Source organism: Lithobates pipiens, unplaced genomic scaffold (assembly GCF_037356315.1).
Source record: "Lithobates pipiens isolate NorthernLeopardFrog02 unplaced genomic scaffold, aLitPip1_a1.2 Scaffold_19, whole genome shotgun sequence".
Classification (NCBI taxonomy): domain Eukaryota; kingdom Metazoa; phylum Chordata; class Amphibia; order Anura; family Ranidae; genus Lithobates; species Lithobates pipiens.
In genome coordinates, this window is record NW_027507764.1 from 221241202 (window position 1) to 221268710 (window position 27509).

At 44.1% G+C, this 27509-nt stretch overlaps 1 protein-coding gene across 1 annotated transcript in view; it reads left to right on the top strand.

The window, feature by feature from the left end:
- Window positions 1-16836: 16836 nt before the first annotated feature.
- Window positions 16837-27509, top strand: part of LOC143998047 (uncharacterized) — a 32554-nt gene continuing 21881 nt past the window's right edge. The window contains exon 1 of the mRNA XM_077493822.1: window positions 16837-16955. Within this exon, the coding sequence (XP_077349948.1) occupies window positions 16837-16955 (119 nt within the window). The remainder of the gene's footprint in view (window positions 16956-27509) is intronic.

A 27509-nucleotide genomic window follows, 5' to 3' on the forward strand; every position in this document is an offset into this window, starting at 1 on the left:
AAGGTTTCCAAGCAAGGCAGCTACTTCCCGTGCTCGTGGCTTTTCTGCTCAAGGTAGGGGGGGGGATATCATTGCTCTCTCTATGTTCCTACCTTTTACATGCTTATTTGAATTGTGTTTGTTTTAGCTGTTTAAATCTCTGCTGCGATGGATGTGTCACCGCCCCCTAGTGGCTAACCCTTATGTCACAGGTAGGATGGAATTTTTTTTCCCTCTGCCTGTTTGTATTTGGGTTTCTGGAGCAAGTTAACTATTTATCCTCTTTTTTCAGCCCCTCTAGGTCTGAATCTCAAGTCTTGACACACGGTGATAGTGACAAATCTAGGTCACAACGCCATCATTCATCTTCAAGCACTAGACATACCGGATCATCCTCCAGACATAGGAGGGAAGGCTCAAAGTCTGGTTCTGGACACCATTTTTACCGCCATTCCAGCCGTTCTGTGGAAAGGACTTGCTGGGGATGTAAAACTCAGGTCCCAGAGGGTAAATCTCTCTGCGAGTTATGTTACTCTCGGGCTATGAAGGAAAGAGGATCTGAGGACCAGCATGTGGAGGCTCTGGTCAGGAAGGTGATCCAAGAATGCATGAACAAGTCAGATTCCAGCCATACTTTTAATCCTCCTTCCAGCCCTAGTTACTGAGGTGGTTGATCCTGAGGCTCCAGGTCCCTCTCATCACAGTCTTTCTATTAGCGGATCCTCCGATAGCGAGGTGGAGACGGATGAACCTGGCGCAGGTTTTGAATTTTCTCAGGTTCTGTTCTTGGTTAGAGCAGTCAAAGATGCTTTAAAATCGGATGAACCGGTGGAAGCTCCCACTAAGCAGAGGAAATACTTCAAGCATCTCAAGAAAGAGCGCCCAAATTTTCCTTTTTTGGAAGAACGTGGTGAAATTATTTCTGATGAGTGGAACAAGGTTGAGAGGAAAAATTCCTTGATCTCTAAGGTAGCAAAAATGTATCCTTTCAAGAGCGATGAGGTCAAACATCTTGAGTCGGCCCCTCTTATCGATGCCGCTTTGATGAGGTTGGTGAGGCATGTTACTCTCCCTCTGGAAGATTCCCTTTCCTTCAAAGATGGTCTGGAGAGGAAGATAGATACGGACCTCAAGCGCATCTACATTACTGCAGGCATGGCTTGTAAACCAGCCCTAGCCCTCGCTGCATTATCTAAGGCCATGGAATCATGGACTGATGATATAGGTACGACCTTATTAAGCATTTCTGAAGAGCTGGTCAAGAGCTCACCAGTGCATGAACTGAAGATGGCCTCGGCGTTCCTGGGGAGGCATCCCTGGACATAATTTGTCTGGTAGCTCGCGTAATACTCTCTTTGGTCACGGCTAAACGTGCCCTGTGGTTGCGCCAATGGGTTGCGGATCCTGCCTCTAAGCAGGCATGGTGTAAAATTCCTTTCGAGGGATCTTCCCTCTTTTGGAACAAACTTGACTCAGCTATTACCCGTGCTACCGGGGGTAAATCGGGTTTTCTGTACGCACGTCGTTACAGACCTGGACGCGAGTTTAGGAAAAACTGGAAAAGAAGCCAGCCTTCAGGTCAAAAGTCCTCAAAAGCTTCTTCCTCTGGTGGTCAGGAGGCTTTGAAGTCTTTTTGATATGGGGTCTGTCCAGACGGAGCAAGTCGGGGCTCGTTTACTCCGTTTTCAGCACGTCTGGGCAGCCTCGATTCAGGACTACGGGACCGTCAAAACGGTCTCCTCAGGACATTCATGGGTCTTCAACAATCCACCCATTCACCAGTTTATGCCAACGGTTCTTCCCCATTCAGAAGAAAAATGACAGATTCTCGTATCATACACAGAATCATTGATGGCTCAAGGGGCCGCCATCTCGGTTCCAGCCGAGAAATGATTTCAAGGAGTTTACTCCCCTCTTTTCATGGTCCTCAAAAAGAATGGCTCCTTCATAAAAAAGGAAAAATTCAAAATGGAGTCTCTGCTGACAATACGCCAGGCTATTCAACCAGGCGACTGGCTTATCTCAATAGACCTCAAGGATGCCTATTTCCACGTACCAATTGCAGAAGATTACCAGAAGTACCTCAGGTTTGCAGTAGATCAGGTGCATCTTCAGTTTACATGTCTCCCGTTCGGGCTTTCCACTTCGCCTCGATTATTTTCAAAACTCTTACTGGAGGTCGTGACTTTAATCAGGATCAGACGCATCCGGTTACATCACTACCTGGACGATCTGCTCCTACTTTCTCAAGACAAAGAGCAACTGTTGTCTCATCGGGAACAGGTTATTTCTACCCTGACGGAGTTCGGCTGGCTCCTGAACAAGGAGAAGAGCCATCTAGAGCCAACGCAGTCTCTAATCTTCCTCGAAGCCCAGTTCAACACGGTAATGAGCACCATCTCCTTACCCCTGGAGAAAATTCCGGTGATCCGAAACAGGATTCGGCTTGCAATGTCATCTTCTCTCCTCAGAGTCTCTCAATGTCAAAAGATAATCGGCACTATGGTAGCCACAGCCCCTATGGTTAAGTGGGCACAATGGAAGATGCGTCCCTTTCAGAAAGGGTTCCTCCAACAGTGGGATCCAAGGGCTCGAGATCATCTCGTCTGGATAACCCCTTCCATGCGGGAGAGCCTCCCTTGGTGGCTACAGCGGAAAAATCTCCTTCATTGTCATTCCATAGCACCTGTTTCCTGGGTCACAGTGACAACCGATGCCAGCAGCAGAGGTTGGGTTGCTCTCTGTCTCTCGGAAGTAGCCTAAGGCAGTTGGGATTTCCCTGTCCAGAGCGTGGTATCGAACGTGCTGGAACTACGAGCTGTCTTTCAAGCGCTGCAAGCCTTTCTTCACCTGACGTCAGGAGCTTCAGTTCTCCTTCGAATGGACAATACAACAGCTGTATCCTACGTCAAAAGACAGGGGGGCACTTGCAGTCTCTCTTTACTGAGGGTAGATTCTCCCTGGACAACAACGAATGGTCTCTCCACAGCGAGGTGTTCGATTGGATTCTGTCTCTGGGGATCCTACCGGAAGTGGACCTGTTTGCCTCCCCGTGCAATTTCAAACTGGAGAAATATTACACGAGGTGTCGTGGCCCTCAGGCCTTCGGAGTGGATGCCCTGATGGACCAGTGGAGATTCCACAAGGCTTATGCCTTTCCCCCAACTCCGATCATTCTCCGATTTCTGGCAAAGCATAGGTGGGAAGAGGTCGAAGTAATAGCGGTTCCTCCGTATTGGCCCAACAGGCCGTGGTTCCCACTCTTGTTGCAGCTCAGTTTCCAGGATCCAGTTCCTCTGCCCTCCAGACCAGATCTCTTGTCACAGGGAACAACTCTTCACCCATGTCCATTCCAGCTCCATCTGATGGCATGGTTTTTGAGAGGGAAAGGCTGGAAGCGTTAGGTTGTCCCGACACGGCAATCGCTACTTTACTGAATGCTAGAAGACCAGGTACCAACAGGGTCTATCAGAGAATTTGGTCAAAATTTGCAGACTATGTGTCCACAACCAACGGTTCGTGTAAAGACCCGAAGATAAGGGATGTTATTGGCTTTCTTCAGACAGGCCTGGACTTGTCCTTATCGGTGAGCTCCTTGCGGGTCCAGGTTTCCGCAATATCTGCCTTTTCAGGTGTCTCCTGAGCCAAGCACCCTCTCACAAAACAGTTCTTCAAGAGAGCAATGAGGCTCATACCTCAGAGGAAACCGAGGTTTTCTAAGTGGGATCTCCCCTTTGTCCTGGATTACTTTTCAGAGAAAGATTTACATCAGGGGGATCAAGTATCTATTAACCACTTAAGAAACCGCCCTGTAGCCGTCATTCGGCTATAGGGCGGTTGTTAACTCTGGGAGGCCGTCATATGATGTCCTCCCAGAATTCCGCTCTTGCACACTCCCTGGGGCGCGCACTTGAGAGCATCCATGACCGCCGGGTCCACAGGACCCGACGCATCACGGATCACGGTAAACGGCTGCTCATAGCGGCCGTTTACCACGTGATCGCTCCCTCAAATGACGGAGTGATCACTTGTAAACAAACCGGCGTCATGTTATGACGCCGGTTCCTCCCTCCCCCTCTCTGTACCGATCGGAACAGCGGAGGGGGAAGAGATCGGTGTCAGCAGCGATGTGGGCTGCATCTGCAGTGCCCACATTGCTGCTCACCGAAAATTAACCCCTCAATTCCCTGCCAATACTCTGCAATACCCTGCAATACTCTGCAATACTCTGCATTACCCTGCATTACTCTGCAATACCCTGCAATACTCTGCAATACTCTGCATTACCCTGCATTACTCTGCAATACTCTGCAATACTCTGAAATACCCTGCAATACCCTGCAATACCCTGCAATACTCTGCAATACTCTGCAATACTCTGCAATACTCTGCATTACTCTGCATTACTCTGCAATACCCTGCAATACCCTGCAATACCCTGCAATACTCTGCAATACCCTGCAATACTCTGCAATACTCTGCAATACCCTGTAATACTCTGCAATACCCTGCAATACTCTGCATTACCCTGCAATACCCTGCAACACTCTGCAACACTCTGCAATACCCTGCAACACTCTGCAATGCTCTGCAACACCCACCAATACCCTGCAACACTCTGCAATGCTCTGCAACACCCGCCAATATCCTGCAATGCTCTGCAACGCCATACATACACCCCCCCCCTCCCGCCGCCCTCCGGTGCTTCTACCGACTCGCCAATACGATCAAATCCAGAATCTTTTTTTTTTTCTTTTTTTGTTCAGGCTTCCCTGCTTAGAGGTGAGATGCGGGGTCTTATTGACCCCATATCTCACTGTAAAGAGGACCTGTCATGCCATATTCCTATTACAAGGGATGTTTACATTCCTTGTAATAGGAATAAAAGTGATCAAAAAATGTATTTTTGGGGGAAAAAATGTCAAACTAAAATAAATAAAGTAAAATGAACAATAAATTTTATTTTTTTAAAGCGCCCCTGTCCCCATGTTACTCGCATGCAGAAGCGAACGCATACGTAAGTCCCGCCCACATATGAAAACGGTGTTCAAACCACACATGTGAGGTATCGCTGCGAACGTTAGAGCGAGAGCAATAATTCTAGCCCTAGACCTCCTCTGTAACTCAAAACATATAAACAGTAAAACAAAATTAAATCGTCGCCTATGGGGATTTTTAAGTAGCGACGTTTGGCGCCATTCCACGAGCGTGTACAATTTTGAAGAGTGACATGTTAGGTATCTATTTACTCAGCGTAACTTTCACATTATGCAAAAATTGGGCTAACTTTACTGTGTTTTTTTTTTTTTTTAAGCGCAAAACTTTTTTAAAAAAAAAAAAGCATTCGAAAAATTGCTGCGCAAATACCGTGCGAGATAAAAAGTTGCAACGACCACCATTGTATTCTCCAGGGTGTTTGCTAAAAAAACATATATAATGTTTTGGGATTCTATGTAATTTTCTAGCAAATAAATTATGATTTTTACATGTAGGAGAGAAATGTCAGAATTGTCCTGGGTACTCCAGAACGCCTGATGGCGCTCCCTGCATGTTGGGCCTCTGTATGTGGCCACACTGTGTAAAAGTCTCACACATGTGGTATCGCCGTACTCGGGAGTAATAGCAGAATGTGTTTTGGGGTGTAATTTGTGGTATGCATATGCTGTGTGTGAGAAATAAACTGATAATATGACAATTTTGTGAAAAAAAAAAGTAAAAAAAATCTTGATTTTGCAAAGAATTGTGGGAAAAAATGACAACTTCAAAAAACTCATCATGCCTCTTACTAAATACCTTGGAATGTCTTCTTTCCAAAAAGGGGTCATTTGGGGGGTATTTGTACTTTTCTGGCATGTTAGGGTCTCAAGAATTGAAATAGGCCGTCAGTACTTCAGGTGTGATCAATTTTCAGATATTGGCACCATAGCTTGTGGACTCTATAACTTTCACAAAGACCAAATAATATCCACCAATTTGTACTTATTTTTACCAAAGATATGTAGTACTATAAATTTTGGCCAAAATTTATGAAGAAAAAATTACTAATCTGCTAAATTTTATAACAGAAACAAAGAAAAATTCATTTTTTTACAGAATTTTCTGTATTTTTTCTTTTATAGCACAAAAAATAAAAAAACGAGCGGTGATTAAATACCACCAAAAGAAAGCTCCATTTGTGTGAAAAAAAGGACAAAAATTTCATATAGGTCCAGTGTTGCATGACTGAGTAATTATCATTCAAAATGTGAGAGCACCGAAAGCTAAAAATTGGTCTGGTTATTAAGGGTGTTTAAGTGCCCAGTGGTCAAGTGGTTAAAGAACTTTCTTGTAAAACTGCCTTCCTAGTAGCCATTACGTCAGCTAAGAGGGTTTCGGAGATCAGTTCTCTGGGCTGTAAGGAGCCGTTTCTCACTTTCTTCCCTAATCGAGCAGTTTTGAACCCTATGTTAGGTCAAATCCGAAGGTGTCATCCGTTTTCCATGAAAATCAGGAGATTGTGCTTCCAATCTTTCAGGCCTCTGAAGATTCTGGTATTCATCCTTTGGACGTTGGGGACGTTTTGAAACAATATTTGAAAGCCACAGCTCCTTTCCGGAAATCTGACCATCTGTTCATCCTTTTCTACGGAAAGAATAAGGGTTTACGTGCTTCTTCCCGAACTATTGCAGCTTGGATCATTCAGGCCATCCAAGGGGCTTATAAGGCTAGGGGCTTGGCTCCTCCAGAAGCGGTGACAGCTCATTCTACTAGGAGCGTTTCTACATCTTGGGCGGCTGCCCGTCACGTTTCTCCAGAAGTGATTTGTAAGGCGGCTTCATGGTCGTCAATCAATACATTTATGACACACTATCGTCCTTGTCTTCGGTTAATTTTGGTTTGAATGTCTTATCTGTTGACGGTGCCAATTAAACCTTTTTTTCTTTATCCAGCAATTGCCCATCCGGGTGTGTATGGCTAGTTATTTCCCATACGTAGGCTGCCATGGAGTCTGTCAGGAAAATGGAAAATTTATATCAAAAATTTACCGTAATTTTCCTTTCCTGATGGACTCCATGGCAGCAGTTCCCTCCCGTTTGCTGGAGTAGGCTAAGTTACGGTACACAGTCTCTGGCTAGAAGCAAAGATTTATGGGAGTGGGGTCCTATGAGGTATGAGAGGCGGGATTAACCCATACGTAGGCTGCCATGGAGTCCATCAGGAAAGGAAAATTACGGTAAGTATTTGATATAAATTTTCCATTTTCTCAACCTATTGGTCCCAGAGTAACCCCTGGTAAAAATTATTACAGCGGGTCACAGCATGATCAGTAGGTTGCTAAACATTTTAAATAAAAATAAAGAAAATAGCATAATTAGGATATGTAAAAGTTGTAGCATCCACTTACAGTAGTTGCCAGTGTAAAATGTCCCCTTACATTGGCAACCAATGGAAAAATACCCCTTTGGAGGTCAAAACTCCTTTACAGTATACAATGTTGTAACATGGCCCCTGAATTGGATTGGATGTCAGTGGAAATTTGTCCCATCTCATTGTAGGCATGAGATCAATCTGCCACTGCTTGGGACCTTGGTTTAGAAAGTCTGGTCTAAACAATTAATGTGACTGATAGAAAAGGTAAAATGTGAAATGTATGTTAGGGTTATGACAACTTGAAGTCAGTCAGTCAAGTTTTTAACAGGGCAGCCACAGCGTCACTGAATTGAAATCTGTTGTAGAGAAAGCATAAAGAAAATTTCCAAAGTGTGCTGGAAGAGATTAGGCAGTTAGGAACCAATACGTTAATTCTTGCTAGAATCAATCAACCACAATTGCTGCCTTTTTGTTGTTCTTGCTATTTGCTTTTTTTGTCTTTAATTTCATTTTGTGGTTGATTTGAGCTCCAAAATTACTTTTGGCTGCTGTCCCATTCAAAAGCCTTCCCTAAAAAATTGACCTTATTGTAGGTTAAACTGCTTTATGTTTTCCTTTTTCTTTCTTTTTTTGCTGCAAGGTGTTCCTTTGTGGATTTTCTTTTACATTTTTATGTTGATAGGACATTTTCCCCTAATTAAACTTGCATTAAATCACTCACATTCATGGCATTCTCTATTCCCATAAAATAAAAAGTTATGCACACGGGCGGACTGTATGGCCTACTTAGTCCGCCGAAACACATTTCAGCGGACAGTCCGCTCGTGTGTGGGCTTCAGCGGACTTTTTCAGCGTGCAGTCTGGCGTACTAAGTATTTCGGATTTTTGGAAATTCTGTCCGTCGTACTTTGGTTTCAGCGGACAATCCGCTCGTCAGTAGGCTAGTTCGACGGACTAAGAATGGCGCATGCTCAGAAAGGATTTACATGGCGGAAAGGTGCTTTGCTGTGTATTGGACTTCCTATTTCTAGTCCTGTCGTACGTGCTGTACACGTGATCGCGCAAGCTTTCGACGGACTGTTTGTGCATCCGTGTGTGGTCAATTCCGTTCAGTCGAAAGTATGACGGACTGTCCGTCGGATTGTATGACGGACTAAGTAGGCCATACAGTCCGCTCGTGTGTACGCGGCATTAGGCATACTCCAGTTAGTCCTATGATTCCTAATTAAAACTGTCCTGCCGCTGACCATTGCATTGATGTATCTTCTGCAGTATCTCAATTTTTGAAGTAAAGCTCCAGCCTGTGCACTTTGTCTCTAATAAATTAGACATAGTTTTACTCACTAAATTGTCCTCTGACTTGTTGTCTGAGCATGGGGAATAAATTATCATGTCTCCAACTCTGCTGGTATCTCCCACATCCTTTACTATAGTAAAAAGGGGCGATGATTTCTTAGGCTTCTGATATGTTTACTCACTGTAAGGCCAAAAAGAAACCTTAGAACATCTAAAAGTGGTTTCAATTTTTCTTGCCATCTTTCTAAAAGTGAATCCTCACAAAATAACAAGGGCTCATGCTCTTCCCTGTGTCCTGCACTATTTCCTTCACACCAAGGAGTTGGAGTTATATCTGTTCTGAGAAAGTTAGTTGGTTGGTCTCATATTGAAATATGGTTTTATTATGGATTGATAAAGAACCTGTCTAAATTTATCTAAAAATTTCTTGACAACAAACCTGTATCACTTTTGTATTGTTGAAAATGTGAAATACTGGTTACATTTTAACTGCTAGTCAAACTGGGTATATTACATTTGATGAAAAAGCATGTGTTGCTGCTGCAATTATTCAAATTGGGGCGCTGCTGCTAAGTGTAAGCAAAGCTAATATTTATGCATTGGCAGTATGCGACTGTGAAAATTGTATTGTTCCATAACAACTAGAGATGGCCTTGCTGTTCGCCCGGCGATCGGTTCGTGGCGAATTTTGGTCATTTGCGATTCGCCAAACCGGCGGACTTCTGGCGCTGTTCACGCGGCGGACATATGCGTTTACATTGTGAAGAACCTTGACCCATGACACATCCATCATGGGGTACGGGACAGCCAATTGAGACATTTCAGCACATGGACAATTGGACATACCCCTTACCTTATAAATAGACCTGATCTGGCGGCCATTTTAAATTCTGTCTTTTGTCAGTGTAGGGACAGAATGCTGTGTGGAGCAGGGACAGTCAGTTTAATCACTATCTATTACTATTAGGTCCACAAAAGTCCTTTTAAGGACTGGTATAGGTGTACAGTATATAGGGTTGTAATACACTTAGAATATACTTTCTTTCAGGGATACAAAGTATATTCTGGTGCACTGCTGCTGACTGCTGTGCTGCTGAGTGCACTGCTGACCGATTCTGCAGCTGTCTTTTGTCAGTGTAGGGACAGGACGCTGTGTGGAGCAGGGACAGTCGGTTTAATCACTAGCTATTACTATTAGGTCCACAAAGGTCCTTTTAAGGACTGGTAAAGGTGTACAGTTTATAGGATTTTAATGCACTTAGAATATACTTTATTTCAAGTATATTATGGTGCACTACTGACTGCTGTGCTGCTGAGTGCTTGCAGACTGATTCTGCAGCTGTCTTTTATCAGTGTAGGGACTGAGGGACAGTTTGGTGTTTGGAGCAGGGGCAGTCTGCAAATCACTAGCTACTAGGTCCACAAAAGGTCCTTTTATAGGTGTACAGTATATAGAGTTGTACACGTATAATATACTTTGTTTTTAAATATATATATATTCAATATATATAGAAAGCATATTATAGTGCACTGCATGCAGTGCTGCTGACCGATTCTGCAGCTGTCATTTCACAGTGTAGGGAGGGACAGTTTGGTTTTTGGAGCAGGGACAGTCTGCAATTCACTAGCTACTAGCTAGCTACTATTAGGTCCACAAAGGCCCTTTTAAGGACTGGTATAGGTATACTATTTGGTGTGCAGTATATAGGAGTGTAATACACGTATAAAATACTTGCACATATAGTATAGTATACTATAGCATATACTATAGTGCATTTCCACTGTGCAGTATTGGGACTGCTGAGCGGTTCTGCAGCAATGCTACAAAGAGTGACAAACGCAATTAAAAAAAAAGTATTAGAACTGGTGTGATAGACCAGTGGCCACCAAAAACGACAGATTGAAGCGGGGTGTTATATACCTTCTTCCACATACATACTGCACTTCTCTAGAGACTTTTGTTACAGGATCATTTAAAAAATGACAGGCAGAGGAAGAGACAGGCCCTTCCGCAGGGGTGGTAGGGGTAGGGCAGGAGCAACAGGCTTGAGCCAAAGTGGCAAATTGCAGAAGGTGCGTGCGATTACGTCAAAGGACGCACCAGACTTGGTTGAGTGGCTCACTCAGCCTTACTCTTCTGCACCCTCCTCATCCTCTCGTTCTGCACCCTCTTCTTCACTCTCTGCTGTGTGCACCTCCAAAGACACTACTACCAACACCACCACCATATACCCTCCGCTTGAGTCACAGGAATTATTTTCTGATCCATCACAAGACATTACTGATGCGCAGCCACTCTTGGCATTGGATCAGGAAGAGGAGGTAGCAACAACCGCCACTCAGCAGTCTGACGACAGTACCCAGATCAGCCCAAGGAGGAGGTTGGTCCCCAGTGTTGCTGCCTACTCCGAGATCTCTAATTATAGCGGTGGGGAAGGTGATGTCGATGATGACATGTCTAGTGATGTCACGTGGGTGCCCACAAGAGAGGAAGAGGAGGGGAGTTCAGAGGGAGATATGGACCAGCAGATAGGGAGGAGAAGCAGGCGGAACTTAGATTGCACAGGAGGGACAAAGCAGACTGCTAATGTATCAGGAGCGAGGCATTAACCATGTACGGTCACATCTGGCGCTCCCAGGACCCCGGCACATGGCTCCGCAGTGTGTGCTTTTTTTAACGTGTCTGCTGCTGACAATAGTGTTGCCATCTGCAGCCTTTGCAGTCAACGCATAAGTCGTGGTAAGCCCAACACTCACCTAGGGATGACTGCCTTAAGAAGGCACATGAGCTGCCATCACCGAGCCCAGTGCGAGCAAAGGAACCCACAAAGCCACACTCCAGGCTCTCACCGTTTTTCTGGAAAAAGGCAGGCTTCCGTGGGTCAAATGTTCGAGCGTAAAAAAATGATGACGCCGGATAACCCTCTTGCCCAACGGTTGACGGCTGGCTTGTCAGAACTGATATCCCGCCAATTACTGCCATATAAACTGGTGGACTCGGAGGCCTTTCGAAAATTTGTGCCCACTGGAACACCACAATGGAAGTTCCCAGGAAGGAAGTATTTTTCACAGAAGGGCATCCCAGAGCTATATGGCCATGTTCAGCGGCAAGTTAATGTATATCTGGCACACAGTGTCGGTGCCAAGATACATCTGACCACAGACACATGGCCTAGCAAACATGGGCAGGGAAGTTATATAACTTTTACTGCCCACTGGGTGAACCTTCTGATGGCCGTCAAGCATGTAACCCGTGGCACCTGTGTAGATTTGGTTTTACCTCCACGGATTGCATGCAGGCCTGGCTCTTCTTCTCCTCCTATTCCATCCTCCCTCTCCTACTCGGCTTACTCCTCCTTTTCCGCTGCTAGCATCTCTTCCGCTGCACTGCCCAAGATCTCCAGAACCTATTCGACATGCCAGGTGAGACGTCGCCATGCTGTGCTGCGTCTGTTGTGCCTGAAAGCCAAGAGCCACACTGGCCCTGCACTCCTTTCAGCTTTGCATTCACAGGCAGATCAGTGGCTAACACCGCTCAATTTGACAGTTGGTAAACTGGTGTGTGACAACTGTGCCAATCTGCTTAGCACATTGAAACAGGGCAAAATTACACATGTGCCATACATGGCACAAGTCTTAAACTTGGTTGTGCAGCGACTCGTTGTCAAATACCCTGGGGTCCAGGACATCTTGCGGCAGGCAAGGAAAATCTCGGCCCATTCCAGAAGATCTTACACGCCCATGGCTCGCCTTGCGGCGTCACAATCTGCCGGTCAGACGTCTTATTTGGGATTGCCCGATGTGATGGAACTCAACCTTCTATATGCTTGATAGGCTGCTCCAGCAGAAACGTACAGTTAACGACTACCTGTACGAACTTTGCTGCAGAACAGGTTCTGGGGAGCTTGGTTTTTTTTCACCGCGCCAGTGGCTGCTCATGCGCGACACATGCAGACTTCTGTGGCCATTTGATGAGATCACCAAACTGGTCAGTCGCAGCCATGGCACCATCAGTGACATCGTACCTTATGCCTTCTTTATGGAGCATGCATTGCGTCGTGTCATTGATCAAGCCGTGAAGGAGCAGGAGCAGGAAGATGAGGAAGTTGCAATGCTGGATGAATTCCCGGGGGGGCTACTCTATCTGAGACAAGTCAACAACAGGAGTCTGAAGAGTAGACAGGATGGTGCGGGGGCAGATGAGGAGGAGCAAGAAGAGCATGCTATAAACCTTTCTGGGATCCCTGTTGTTGTGCGTGGATGGGGAGAGGAGAACGAGGAGGACGACATTATCCTGGATGATGAGCAGGAGTCAGGCCACCACACGGCTTCCAGTTTAGTGCAAATGGGGGCCTTCATGCTCCAGTGTTTTAACAGGGACCCCCGTATAAAAAGCATAAAGGTCAAGGACCAGTACTGGGTGGCAACGTACTTAGACCCCCGGTACAAACACAAAATGGCGGAAATGTTACCACCGTCACAGAGGGCTGACAGAATGGAGCACTTACAGGCCTTGCTTCGAGATATGCTGCATTCTGCTTTTGAGTATGCTGGCAGAGGAGGAATTCCCACTCCCAGAGAAAGAGTTGCGGGTACCAATCCAACAGCGCCTGCAAGAACAGGGCGGTTTGAAGATGTGATGTGTTGAGGTCATTCTTTCAGCCGACCCATCGACAGGTCGGCTGAAAGAATGAAAAATAAAAAAAGATTGAAAAATATCTCCTTAAACCAGTGGTATGGCCCATACCACTGGTTTAAGGAGATATTTTTCATCGATTCCAGGTGGAACACAGGGTTGTGTTTTACAAGGGAGGCGTGGAACGCACGCCCAGCGGCCATTTTGGCCACAAACCGGAAGTGATGCGTGGGGACACAGGGGGATGGAATCTGGCTCATTTGCACTTGGTATCTTATATAAGTAAGTTTGGCAGGAGTGATAGTATACCCCAGATGATGTCCATGAGGACGAAACGCATCAGAAGGGCTCCACTACTGCCTATTTTATATTGATACGCGCTTCAGTAACTGCATAAATGTAAGTCTGTTACTTTTTTAAATAAATACAATTTTAAACGGAATTACGCTATATGGCCTTATCCTTCTGTCCTATACGCATTTTGGTTGATGTCGGACGTTTCTGTTAATTAGAGAAAATCTGTTCATATCCATACGTTGGGGGAAGGCATCTTCTACATTGAATTTGATAATCCTAGGACCTGGGAAGTCCAGTCAACATAACCATTATATTGAGCATGTATGACCCTTAGAATATATTTTCGTTTGGGTCAACACCATTTAGTAAGCTTACATCTATTAAGGTGGTGGTATCGTCACACGGGTGGCTGCACGGTTGAGCGATATAATCAAACGGTTCATCTGATATCCAATCTCACATTTGGGACTTCACTTTTATAAAGGACTATTTTTTTCACATAATTTTCTTTGTGTTATTTATGTTATACAAGGTTTATTTATTCATTGATGTATGTACAATAATGTGCACAAGCACGTATTGATTGTTGGAGATGTCAATTTTTTTATTGTTTAGACCAACAATAGCCATGTGATTTTTCACGTATGGGCAAAATTATTGCATAGATTTATGCATTATTGTTTCTTTTTTTAGCGCTACACTTTACATACTGTTTATACTATTTGAGCTAAAATATCCATTTTAGTGTGTTAGCTGCTATATTTGGATAGTGCAGTGTCACTTTTGAGTTTTAGTTTTTCACCTGACAGGAAACACAATCAATCAAAGAGATTAAAACCCCTGCCCCTCCCTGTGCTCGTCAGTTTTTGATTGTGTTTCCCCACAGCAAAACTGTTTGTTTTTTTCTATAGGACCCAAAGCCTCTGGGTCCGGTAGGGTATTTGTATCCTTCCTGGGGGGCTTTCCCCATCTATTTTCCTTAGGGGGGAAAATTGGGAAGAGCCCCCCCCTAAAAACGGAAGGACCCTGGGTACAGTGGTGTACCCAGAACTTCAGGGGCCACTATCCTGTCTCCCCTCCTTACCTATGTGGGTGCCGTGCATAAGAGGAGTCCTGGATAATCTTCTGTCTGCAGCATTGCCCTTCTCAAAGGAGTAATGGTAGCTTTCCTCTCCATCTTTTTAGCCGAGGCAGGTTGAAGCAGGCGATCGGGTGACATCATTTCCTCGCCAGCGCCAGAAGTGACCTTGGCGCGTCTGCATCATTTCTGGGCTCCGGAAAAATGGTGGCTGCGGCGTCTGAGGATGCTGCCTTCATAGTTAACAGCACCTAAAGGCAAAAAAAGACAGAGACCAGGAGGAACAGGTACCCACTTCTCCTGTGCACCTAGGTGGCTGGCAGACAGAGGTTATCTGCTTTTTTGACACCAACAGAAAAAAGCATGAGGGGAGACCCACAGGGTCCACGGCCATGGAAGAGACCACAGGAGGTGAGTCAAAACGGGCCGCCAGAGGTTCTGATGGGGGAGGGTACCCCAACTCTTTCCTCTGGGTGACACGGGCCATTCCTAACCTTGTGCCTGTATATCATTTGTTTCAGGGAAGTACGCCACTGCCCATGGGGTTGAGTACGCCACTGCCCATGGGGTTGCCAGCCATCCCATAAAAACCTCTACCCATTCTAAAAGATGCGGGAATTGCAATTATAAATTACATTTGGACCATTCAAAACCCTTTTGCTTTAGATGTATTCAGAAGCTAACAGGGAAGGAAACTTCTCAGGTTATGCAAGACTTTCTTACGGTCCAAACTGAGATGCTGTCTACACTCTTTCAGTCCTCCCTCAAATCTAGGGAACCAGAACCAGAAAGGAAGGCTGCTCCTCCCAGGGCTCTGCCTCATCCAGGGGGTCTAATAAGTGACCAGAAACTCCAAGGTCTCTCCTTTCTCAGGATTCCGAGGAGGAGGAAGAATCTGAGGCCCCTGATCAGGGACAGTCCAGATGAGGAAGAAGGAGAGGACTCCAGGTCTGGCAGACATATTTTTTCAGCCGACGACATGGAGAGCCTTCTTAGAGTACATGTCTGAAGAGATACAGGAGCCTACAACTCAAGTATCTGCTCAAGACAAGATGTATAGAGGCTTAGTTAAGCCCCAATTCAGGGTTCTATCGGGGCATTATACCTTTAAGGATATTATCCTAAGGGAGTGGAAGGAACCTGAAAGGAAGCTCTGAAAATATAAGACTTGGAAGCGCAGGTGTCCCTTTAAGGAGGAAGATGAGGAAAAGTTTTTCAAAACTCCTAAATTAGACGCTTCCTTGGCACAAGTATACAAGCAGTCCGATCTTTCTTTTGAAGATGCTGGCAACATCAAAGATCAGATTGATCAGCGAGCAGAGAATAGTTTGCACAGGGCTTGGGATGGTAATGCTGCAGCTATGAGCTCCGCATTAGATTCAATTTGCGTAGTGAGAAATGCAGATATGTGAATCTCCAAGTTAATGGATCACGTGTCCCGGACCTCCAAATCTAAGGAGATCCTGGAATCCTCAGAAGTGATAGGTAGTGTGGTTGCCTACTTAGCAGATGCTGGTGCTCTGTTAAACTCAGCAAGGAGAGCACTTTGGGTCAAGACTTGGGATGGAGATAATTCATCTAAAGCCTCTTTGTGTGGTCTCCCATTTGAGGATTCCCTCCTTTTCGGGACTAGCTTAGATCAGGCTCTTGCTAGATCTACTGAAAAAGGGAAAAAGTTTCCTACTAAGCCTAAGAAGGACACGAGGAAATTTTTTAGAGGCCCCCAGGTGGAAAAAACGTTCCCCAGATAAGAAGGGCTCCATTAATAGATGTTGGGGGGCTGGTAGAGAAAAGCAGAAGGGGAGTATTCTCTTTTCCAGCCAGAAGTCGGCCAACAAAGTCACCAAGTAACATAAGAGTAGGAGGAAGGCTTTCCAACGTTCTCTCTCGGTGGGAAGGGATTACGCAGAGCCCCCATATTCTCCAAATTATAAGAGAGGGCTACAGACTGGAGTTTCTCTCACTTCCTCCCCCCAAGTTTCTCTTAACTCACTTGCCCAGGGACCCCCTCAAAACAGCAGGTATTCTGCAGAATTTCAAGGGAACTAGCAGAACAGCGCACCATAGTGCCAGTCCCAGGGGTCAGCGGGAACAGGGATTCTACTCTCACATCTTCGTTGTTTCAAAACCCTCAGGAAAGTATCACCTCATTATAAATCTGAGGAGTCTGAATGTTTTCTTGCGGTACAAGTAGTTCCGCATGGAGAGCATCTGCAATCTCAGAAAACACCTTCTGAAAGATGTGCTTATGGTAACAATGGACTTGAAAGATGCCTATCTCCACATCATGATCTTTCCAGAACATCAGGTTTTCCTCAGGTTTGCAATTGCCTCAGCACAAGAAATAAAGCACTGGCAGTTTGCGCCCCTTGCGTTCAGGCTGGCATCCAGCCCAAGGGTGTTTACAAAAGTTCTGGCTGAGGTGGTTGCCATCCTGAATCTCCAGGGAGTGGCATTGATCCCATACCTAGACTACATTCTGATTTACAATCAAAGTCGAGATCATCTGCTTTCAAACCTAACCAGAGTAATGGGTACCTTGGAGTCTCTGGGGTTGATTGTCAGCAAGGAAAAATCCTGATACCTTCCCAGACAAAGGTCTATCTGGGATTCCTGATGGATTCCTGGTGGAGCTCTCAGAACATAAACTAATCCTATCCCAGGACAAGGTAGAGGGCCTCATTGTGGCAGTTTCAGCCCTGCTAGAGGCAGTGAGGAGCACTTACAGAGGGATCATAAGGGTTCTGGGTCTAATGACATCCTGTATCCCAGCAGTCCCATGGGCTCAACTACATTCCAGGACTCTCCAGAACTTCCTCCTATCCTCCTGGGATGGGAAGAGAGGAACACTGGACAACAAAGTTCCCATTCCAGGCGTGGTAAGGGAATTGCTACAGTGGTGGCTTTGTCCTCAGAGGCTTCAGGGAGGTCTCCTTTGGGGCCAACTGCAGCCTCTCAGGATAATGACAGATGAGAGTTACTGGGGTTGAGGGGCCCACCTAAAGGAACTGTGTGCCCATGGTTTTGTGGGGCCTGGTTCAGAGAAGAGCCTCCTCCAATTTTCAGGAATTCTTGGCCAAGGGCTTATGAGGGAAGGATCAGGAACCGAGAGATCCAGATTCTTTCAGACAATGCGACAGCTGTGGCATTCCTAAAACATAAGGGAGGCACCAGATCTCGCACTCTTCTGACCTTGGCACTAGAGATCCTGGGATGAGCAGATCCACTCTATTTCTGCAGTGCATATGAAGGGAACATTAAACATCGAAGCAGACTATCTCAGTCAACAGTCAATTCTTCTGGGTTAATGGGAGTTGAATCCAAAGTGTTTTCCCTGGTGTGCCGACCGTTCGGCGACCCAGAGATCAATCTCTTTGTTCACAGGAAGAACAGAAGGGTAAAGAGATTCTTCTCTCTTTCCAACAAAGCAGGTTTGAATGAATGAATGAATGAAATACTTGTATAGCGCACAATGCGAACTGAATCGCCTCTAGGCGCTGTTTGGAGGGCATAGATGCACTGGCCCAAGTTTGGAACTTCCGATTGGCCTGTGCCTTTCCCCCCTTGGGTGTAATCCCGAGAGTACTACAGAAATTGTATTTCTCAGAGGGCAGTGTGATCTTAATCACTCCATGGTGGCCCAAGAGAGCTTGGTTTCCAACCTCGCAGAGTTGGTCCATAGCCCCGCCTCACCATCTTCCTGTTCGGCAGGACCTTCTCCTTCAGGGTCCAATCTGCCACTCAGATCCCAGCTTCTTCAGGCTGACGGCCTGGCTCTTGAAAGGCAGAACCTGTGAGAGAAAGGCCTTTCTGACAGAGTAATTGATACTCTTCTACTAAGTAGGAAGTCAGTTACAAGGCGTATTTACGCTAAGACCTGGGGAGTGTTCTCATGATGATGTCAGGCAAGAGGGATATCCCAACAAGAGATCCCTGCCATCATGGATTTTCTCCAGGATGGTACGGATCAGGGACTGGCAACCAAAAGGCTTAGAGTACAGGTTGCAGCCTTGTAGCGGCCTTACATATGTACTGTCCTGTGTTTTGGACAAGAGATTAGCTCTAGACCCCCTGATCAAGAAGTTCTTGTTAGCCAGAGACAGGTTGTCCCCAGTTCAGATACCTAGATTTTTGCCATGGGACCTTACTATGGTTTTAGAGGGATTAACCAAAGCTCCATTTGAGCTGTTAGATCAGATTTCCCTCAAATTCCTCACTTTTCAGTTGACCTTCCTACTGGCAATTACATCAGCCAGGAAGGTAAGCGACATTCAAGCCTTTTCAATTAAAGAGCCATTTTTTCGTTTACTTGAGGACAGGGTTATAGAACTCAAGAGATTGTGCTTCCTTCCTTTTGCAGCAATCCCTGGAATGAGAGGGAAATTTATTTTCATTGTCTAGATGTCAGACGTTGTCTGTTAATTTATTTAGAAAAGGTTAAAGAGTTTTGAAGGTCCAGCCATTTATTAGTTAATTTTTTTGGCCAGAAGAAGGGCCACCAAGCATCTAGAGCATCCATAGCAAGGTGGATTAAAAATACTATTTCTTTAGCCTATGAGCATTCTGGTACGGCAGTCCCGAGGGACCTTAAGGCACATTCCATCCGATCTCTGGCGACCTCCTGGGCAGAAAGGGCAGGAGCGTTGGTGGAGCAGATATGTAAGGCCGCTACATGGACAAACCAGAACACCTTCCTGAGGCATTATAGAGTGGAATTGCTGTCTCCTCAGGATCTGGCGTTTGGTAGGAAGCTGTTGTCCCGCCCTAAGGTAGGCCTGAGTTACTTGCTCTTCTCTCTGCTGTCCTGGAAGATGACTTGAGAAAATGACCAGTTACACGTAACGGTGTTTCTGGAAAGTCTTCCAGGATGGTAGGCCTACTTCCCACCCACTCTTTTTAGGTATATTTATAATGTATAGAGTTTTGTGGTGTTTATTTTCACTCTCGTGCACTGGTGTGAGTCAATACTTTTTAACAACTGAGGAGCACAGGGAGGAGTGGGGATTTTAATTGATTGTGTTTCCAGTCAGGTGGACCAGTCATCTCCCAGGGTGCTGTCATGAAAGACTTCCCAAAAACACTGTTACCGGTAAGTGTAATTGGTCATTTTTGCTGATACATCACTATAAGGATTGAAGTTTAACACAGCTTCACCTCATAAAAGCAATATTAACACCGAAAACAGAAAAGTAATATATTGCAGCTTACCAATCCTTAGATGTGGTGATGGTGGGTACATTAATTTTCAGTTTTTTAGGCTTTGTTTCCTCTGTTTTCACCTGTGATCTGACCAGTAACATACCTTTCATATTCGAGTGTCTACAATCTGGTTGGTGGAGCAACAGAGACACCTTTGCAGAGTAGCATTGTCAGTCTAGGGGAGAGTAGGGTTAAAGGTAGTAGCAGATTTTGATGTCTTTGCCTCTCATGTGTCGGGTCTCCACAAGAGACTGACACTGTAATGAGGTTGGTGGTATATCTTTTGTTGCTAATGTGTGGATGCTCTTTTACTGCACCATTGGGCTGGCTGAGGCTGCTCGAATTGTTGTTAGATCTGCTTGTGATTATTGAGGGCTGAACCTCTTTTCTATGTGTATGATGTGAGGATTCCTCTCCTCCTTTTGGGCTTAATTTTTAAAGAGGGGGATGTCATCAGAATTTATATATCTATTCTGTTCTATTATGCTCTCTCTGGTAGTTTCCATTCTGTTTGGATGTGTTTAGTGTATTTTTTTTTTTCATTTTGGCAGGAACCCTTATGTTGGTTGTAATTATTCCACTGAATATTCCCTTGTTGGAACTTAATAGGTCTTTGTGTCTCAGCACCCAATCTCTATGTTATCATTTCATTTCATATGTCATCACTTATTGGCCAGGTGTGTTCTTTCTTTTTTAGTATGATTTGTTTGATGGAAGGATTATACCTATCTGTCTCATTGAGTTACTTATTCACTGGTTTATATGTACATTTAGTTTATGCCCATATACTTTTTAGTATTTAGATGTGCCTCTTTGGTTCTCTTGTGGCCTTGCCAGCTCCTCCCTGACCTGTTGGATCTCTATTAGAGTGGTGAGTTTATGGTATATGCACTTATATTGTGTTGGCTAATTTCAATGGCTTGTTATCATTTTTCATAAATTACAGTTGTTTAGCTCCTTTCAACTCCTTAAGAAGCGAGACCTTCACGCAATATGCATCGAGGTACACTACACATATGGAAGACACGCCAATACATGTGGAAGTTATTGGACTTAGCATTGTTATTGAATTACTGCCGCTGGGGGTTTGATATCTATGGGTAGTAACTTAAGGGAGGCATTTTATTAAACATTAAATGTACACTGGGATTGATTTACTAAAACTGGAGAATGCTAAATCTGGTGCAACTCTGCATAGAGACCAATCAGCTTCCAAGTTTAGTCTGTGTTGGAAGGGATCTCTGAGGGAGAGGGGCAGATAGATTGGAGATTTTCACTGTGCAACTGGCCCTACACCACACAGCCTCGAGCTAAAATCTACCTAGTTGTATTTGTGCATGGACACTACTGCCTTCCTCTATTTCAATGGAATGTGCATCCATAGTCTGATGGGCTGATGGATAGGCTTCCCACTGAAACCATTGGAGGCCACAGCATACATGCGCCACTGTAGATTAGAGGATTTCTGATGATTTCAGCTAGAGGCTTTGTGGCATCTGGCTGGAGGCACAGTGATAATTTCCACACTGTAATGTTGTAGGTAAGTATATAAGAGGGAATAGAAAAGAATCACCATCCTTTAAAATAATCACATTTTGTTGCTTTGCAGCCTGACATGTAGGCAGACACAGTTTCTGTTGTATCCAGTGCAACGTAGAACATCCAAGTGAAAGATATAACAATACCAACATGTCAGAAAAAAAAATTCACAAACATAATTACTGAGTTGGAAAAAGAATCACCCCCTTGTGTCAGTATTTTGTTGAACCACCTTTTGCTTTAATTACAGCCTTTAGTCTGTTGAGATATGTCTCTACTAACTTTTCGCATGTAGACTTTGCAATATTTGCCCACTCTTCTTTAAAGAACTGCTCAAGTTCAGTTAAATTTGATGGTGACTATTTGTTGATTGACGTTTTTAAGTCATTCCACAGATTTTCAATGGGGTTTAAGTCTGAGCTCTGACTAGGCCATGCAAGGACAATAACCTTTTTCTCCTTCAACCACTGTGTAGTCATTTTTGCTGTGGGCTTTGGGTCATTGTAATGTTGGAAGGTAAATTCTTGAGGAAAACTTGCTGCCCTCTACCAGAAAGTCATCAATTAGAAGGTTTAACAGTATTTTGCCCCATCCATTTTTTCTTCTATCCTAACAAGTGCTCCAGTCCCTGCTGCAGAGATACACCCCCATAACAGTATATTACCACCTCAGTGTTTGACTGTATGAATGGTGTTATTTGGATGGTGAGCTGTATTGGATTTCTGCCAGACATATCGTTGGGGGCTAAATAATTGCAATTTAGTTTCAACTGACCATAACATCTTTTTCCACGTGGCCTTAGAATCTTCAATGTGCGTTTTGGCAAAGCTCAGTCATGACTGCATGTGGCCTTTCTTGAGGAGTGGCTTTTTTTCTTTCAACCCTCCCATACAAGCCACATTTGTGGAGAATTTGTGACATTGTTGTCACATGACCACTCTTTGTCATAAATTCCTGCAACCGCTTCAGAGTTGCTGTAGTCTTCTTTGTAGCCTCTCTGACGAGTTTCCTCCTGGCTCTTTCAACCAGTTTAGAGTGATGTTCTGATCCAGGGAGGGTCTGTGTTGTATCAAATACCTTCCACTTCTTAATAATAGACTTCACTGCGCTTCTAGGCATTGATAAAGCCTTTGACATGTTTTTGTATCCATCTCCTGACAACTTTATCCCTGAGATATTTTGACAGTGCCTTGCCACCCAGACTTGATCCTTTTTTTAACTCTGTGATCTGCTTTTGATTTTTTGATTTTTTTCTGACATATTGGTGTTATAGCATCCAAGTGAAAGATATAAGATGCAATGAGTAAATACAGCTGGATAAAACAAAAACTGTGTCTGTCTTCATTTCAGGCTGCAAAGCAACAAAATGATTATTTTAAAGGGATGGGTGATTCTTTTCTATACCCACTGTACAATAAATATCATTCTGCACAGGGGCAAGGAGGGTAAAAGTGAACGTAAAAAACTACTGTTAGGGAAGGTTGCTCCTCTTATTATATTCATGTACTATTTACTAATAGAAACAGTAGGCTTGTGTTTTTAAGTGGCACAGGCAAAAAAGGGGATTTTCTCTTGTAGTTATCAACCACACTTTTTTTCAGTAATTAATCATTGCAAATAAGGTGCAGTGTCACAACATTCTAATACAATTTTGAACTAATACAACATGAAAGTGTTCTCCGTAAAGAGCTTGTCCTAGACGAGTGTGTTGCTCCGGGTACCAAAGGGGGTCTACATACAGAATCTAGTAATTAAAATGTGTTCCTAACTGGCTTGTTTACACATTCTGCTTGCAGAAACTCATCTCAGCAAAGTCGTTTTCTATAGTAATTCAGGTCCCTGTGTGGTCCAGACATTGCCTATAAGAGGGTCACAGGAAAGTGCATGATCAGCGAGAGTTTTGGCTCAATGCCATATAGGCCTTAAGGCAGATTATTTTATTTGAACTAAAATGTACCACTTTGCTCCATGCTAAATAGGAGATTTAGAATCTGTGGACCATTCAGAATTGCATTTCATTTGTCCTGATCTTACAAAACTGAAATTTTGTTTCTTCTTCCTAAGGTTTTTTTTTCCCTCCTTTTTTGCAATATGTGTGAACTGCTGTGCTCGAAGTCACAGCCTGAAGCACAGGAAAGTTGCTTTGCAGAAGCTCATAATGTGATAATTAAACTGCTAACAGCCAACTTAGTGATGGCATTTGCCAAAGATGTGAAAGTAGACTCACAATTGCACCTTACTAAAGGGGATGCATCAGGAACAGCAGCAATTAGACTATATGTACACATATATTTTTTACATACTCTAATATACATTTTTTTTTTTTTTTTACTCCAATGGCTGCATTAAATTTTTATGGGGAGTGAGATGGGAATGAAACATGTTTCCTTTTCTCTGCAAAGTGATTTATTACCTCCACACGCGCACCCCCTTAAAAAAAAGCAGAACTAATTAGCAGAGTAATTAATTAATATAAATTTGCATATTTGCATTTGCAATTAGTGCAGTCGACTGATTAGTCTGAAAATGGGAAGTTTGACTCATTAAATGTTAGTGTGTGCTGGACCGGAAAGCGGCTGCCAGATGAGGCGAAAAAGGGTGGAATAAGCCTGCGTGTGCTGAGCTCAGGAGTCTTTTGTTAGAAGAACAAGCGGAGAGAATCTGTATTTAGTCTCAAAGAGTTCTGGATTTTTGATTGAAGATAAGTTTCTTTTGCAAACGTTACCTTTGCCTCCTTTGATTTCCTTTATTGTACACTGCAAAGATTCCTCATTATTTATAACAGCAAATTTCTCAAACATAGATTAACGCAGTAGATGGACCATTGAAGTTTTATGCACAATGTGCTTACATGCCTGTTTTTTGTATTTATGTAAAAAAATATACCAAACTGTCAAGATTTGTTCTTGAACTTACATTTTCAATATTTTTTTCATGTAGATTATTGTACAAGATGTCATTCATCAAAGAAAACACACCATGTTTCATTGTGATGGATTCAGTTGCATTCAGACAAGAGGCAGGATTGTCAATTGCCATTATGCTTCTAATGCATCTGTCGCCAGATTGTTTACTTTATTAAAATCTTTACAGACGATGATATATGCATTTAACATATTTTAGACATGTTATTTGTTCTAAAAGAATTTCTTGTGTAGGCCTTTAAAAAAAACCCTAAGAATGGTGGGGATGCTGCCATCTTGGATGTGATGTCAGCAGCCCCAGCAAACTCAGGGCTTTTACTCAAGTGACAATCTATAGTATTCTCCACTACCACCTACATAAACTTTTATGTAGGGAGGGGCAGAGAAGCTAGGTCAACTCAGACAGTATTTAGACCTGCCAAAAGGAGGACTATGATGTACATTTAGGAGGTAGGAAAAGGTGCTAATTAATAGACTCTGCTCGAGTAATAACATTCTCTTGCATGTTCAAAGACACATTAAATGTCAATATAAAATAATTTATGGAGAGGAAACATGATGCAAGTAAAGCGCCGTACACATGATCGGAAATCCCGCCAGCAAAAGTCCGATGAGAGCTTTTTGGTCGGAAATTCCGACCGTGTATATGCTCCATCAGAATTTTGCTGGTGGAATTTCCACCACCAAAAGATTGAGAACAGGTTCTCTATTTTTCCGAAAGAAAAAGTTCCGATTGGAAATTCCGATCATCTGTAGCAATTCCGATGCGCAAAATTCCTACGCATGCTCATAAACAATTCAACCCATGCTTGGAAGCATTGAACTTCATTTTCTTGGTGTGACGTAGTGTATATCACCGTGTTCTTGACGGTTGGAAGTTCAGAGAACTTTTGTGTGACTGTGTGTATGCAAGCCAAACTTGAGTGGAATTTCATCAGAAAAACCATCCAAGTTTTTCCGATGGAAAATCCGATCATGTGTACGTGGCCTTAGCCTTTAAAATGCTTGATTTTTCTGCATTCAGTTGGTAACAGGGTATCTTTAGGGTATCTTTATGTAGTGCTACCACCTCAGGAGCAACTTAATTTTGGGCCCCCCTTTGTCTGCACAGCCAGGCAACACACATTTTCAGCAGGTACACAGAGTCAAAAAAACTGTCCAAGGCATTTGTTTTTGTCATTTTATTTAGGGATAGTAACTTGGATGGGGATAGGAAGTTATGGGATGCCCAGAACTTGGTCAATGTATAAGTTTGAGGATGTCTTGACATCGCTTCCGGGTTACTACATCCGAGACCCGAACAAAGCTGATTTCGGCATTGTCTGGGTCTCTGGCCAGCTGACGGATGTGCCAGCTGATCGCTTGTGCCTCCTGGTGGGATGGGAGAGCCCAGGCAAGCTGCGGAAACCAGCGGGAGGGAGGGGGGACATCCCCTCCTGCTGCTTGTAACAATAGCTGAGCGTCTGTTTAGCAGCATCGGTTGTTATTACAAGAAAGCTGACCGTCCGCTCTAACAAATAGTACTGGGGTGATGTGTGCAGCTGCACACATCACCCTGGTACAATCCCTTCAAGCCCAAGGCCGCATATTTGCATTACATCAGCATGAATGGGTTAAAATAGACATCATCTGCTAGCTCTCACCCTGCAGTGTGATCCTGTGCAGGGTATGCACCCCAAGAAGGGCATTCTTCCAGATTTTAGAAACATTGGCTTTCTCAGAATCCCACAGAAGGCCAAGTGATATCATTCTTGTCTAGGCTGATATGACAGAAGCCAGAGTGTAGGATCAGTATTTTTTATTTTTTATCCCAATGTTGTTGTTTTTTTATTATTATTATTAACCACAAAGAATCTTATAAGGATTAAACTATGTTCCATTGGCTCCCCTTTGGAGCACAGAGAAATGTCCTGTACTTTTTCATATGTGGCAACACCTTACATTTCCAAGTTTCCTCATAATGCAGCACTTGCTGCCTAAGCAACCAATGGGCAAGTATTGTCATGGTGCGGGATGGTGCATACCATATGTAGGATTCACTTTGAGAACAGACAAGGGTCTCCAAAAAAAATAACATGAACTGTTATTTACATGATCCCCCAACTTGTTATTGTTAGTACAGTTTATTTTTGAGAACACTAAACAGAAGAAATTCTTTAAAATGGTTTTCTTTATCCAAGTCTCCCTAAACATAAGTGGTATGCCCAATATTCATTGTAGTGATTCCATTGTACACAGTGTATTTTCCCCTTCTATTGCTGATGTACCAAAAATCGTTTTGACTCCTTTCTTAATAGATTTAGCCATTCCCTTCTCTTTCTGAGCTTTGGCAGTACTGATATTATGATTTTCTCTATTTTTTTTACACTTCTCTATCAGCTACACCTCCTGTTTCTGTGAATCTCTTATATGCTGATTGTTTCTCCTTTACTATTCTATTTACCTCTTTAGTGAACCATATTGTTTTTTCTTTGGTTTACTCTTACTAACTTGCCTGACATAATCTAGTTTCCTCCAAGATGGTAGACTTTAACCAGTTAACAACCTGCCCATAGCCGAATGACGGCTACAGGGTAGTTGCTTAACTCTGGGAGGCCGTCATATGATTTCCTCCCCGAATTCCGCTCTCGCGCGCCCCCTGGGGCGCACTCAAGAGCATCCGTGACCGCCGGGTCCACAGGACCCAGTGCATCACGGATCATGGTAAACGGCCGCTCATCGTGGCCGTTTACCACGTGATTGCTCTGTCAAATGACAGAGCGATCACTTGTAAACAAACCGGTGTCATGTTATGACGCCAGTTCCTCCCTCCCCTCTCTGTACCGATCGGTACAGTGAGAGGGGAGAGATCAGTGACAGCAGCTCTGTGGGCTGCATCTGTAGTGCCCACAGTGCTGCTCACCGACAATTAACCCCGCAATGCCCTGCCAATACTCTGCAATACCCAGCAATGCCCTGCCAATACTCTGCAATGCCCTGACAATACTCTGCAATACCCTGCCAATACTCTGCAATGCCCTGCCAATACTCTGTGATGCCCTGCCAATACTCTGCGATGCCCTGCCAATACTCTGTAATACCCAGCAATACTCTGCAATACCCAGCAATAATCTGCAATACCCAGCAATACTCTGCAATAGCCTGCAATACCCTGCAATAGCCTGCAATACCCTGCCAATACTCTGCCATAAATTGCCATACCCAGCAATAC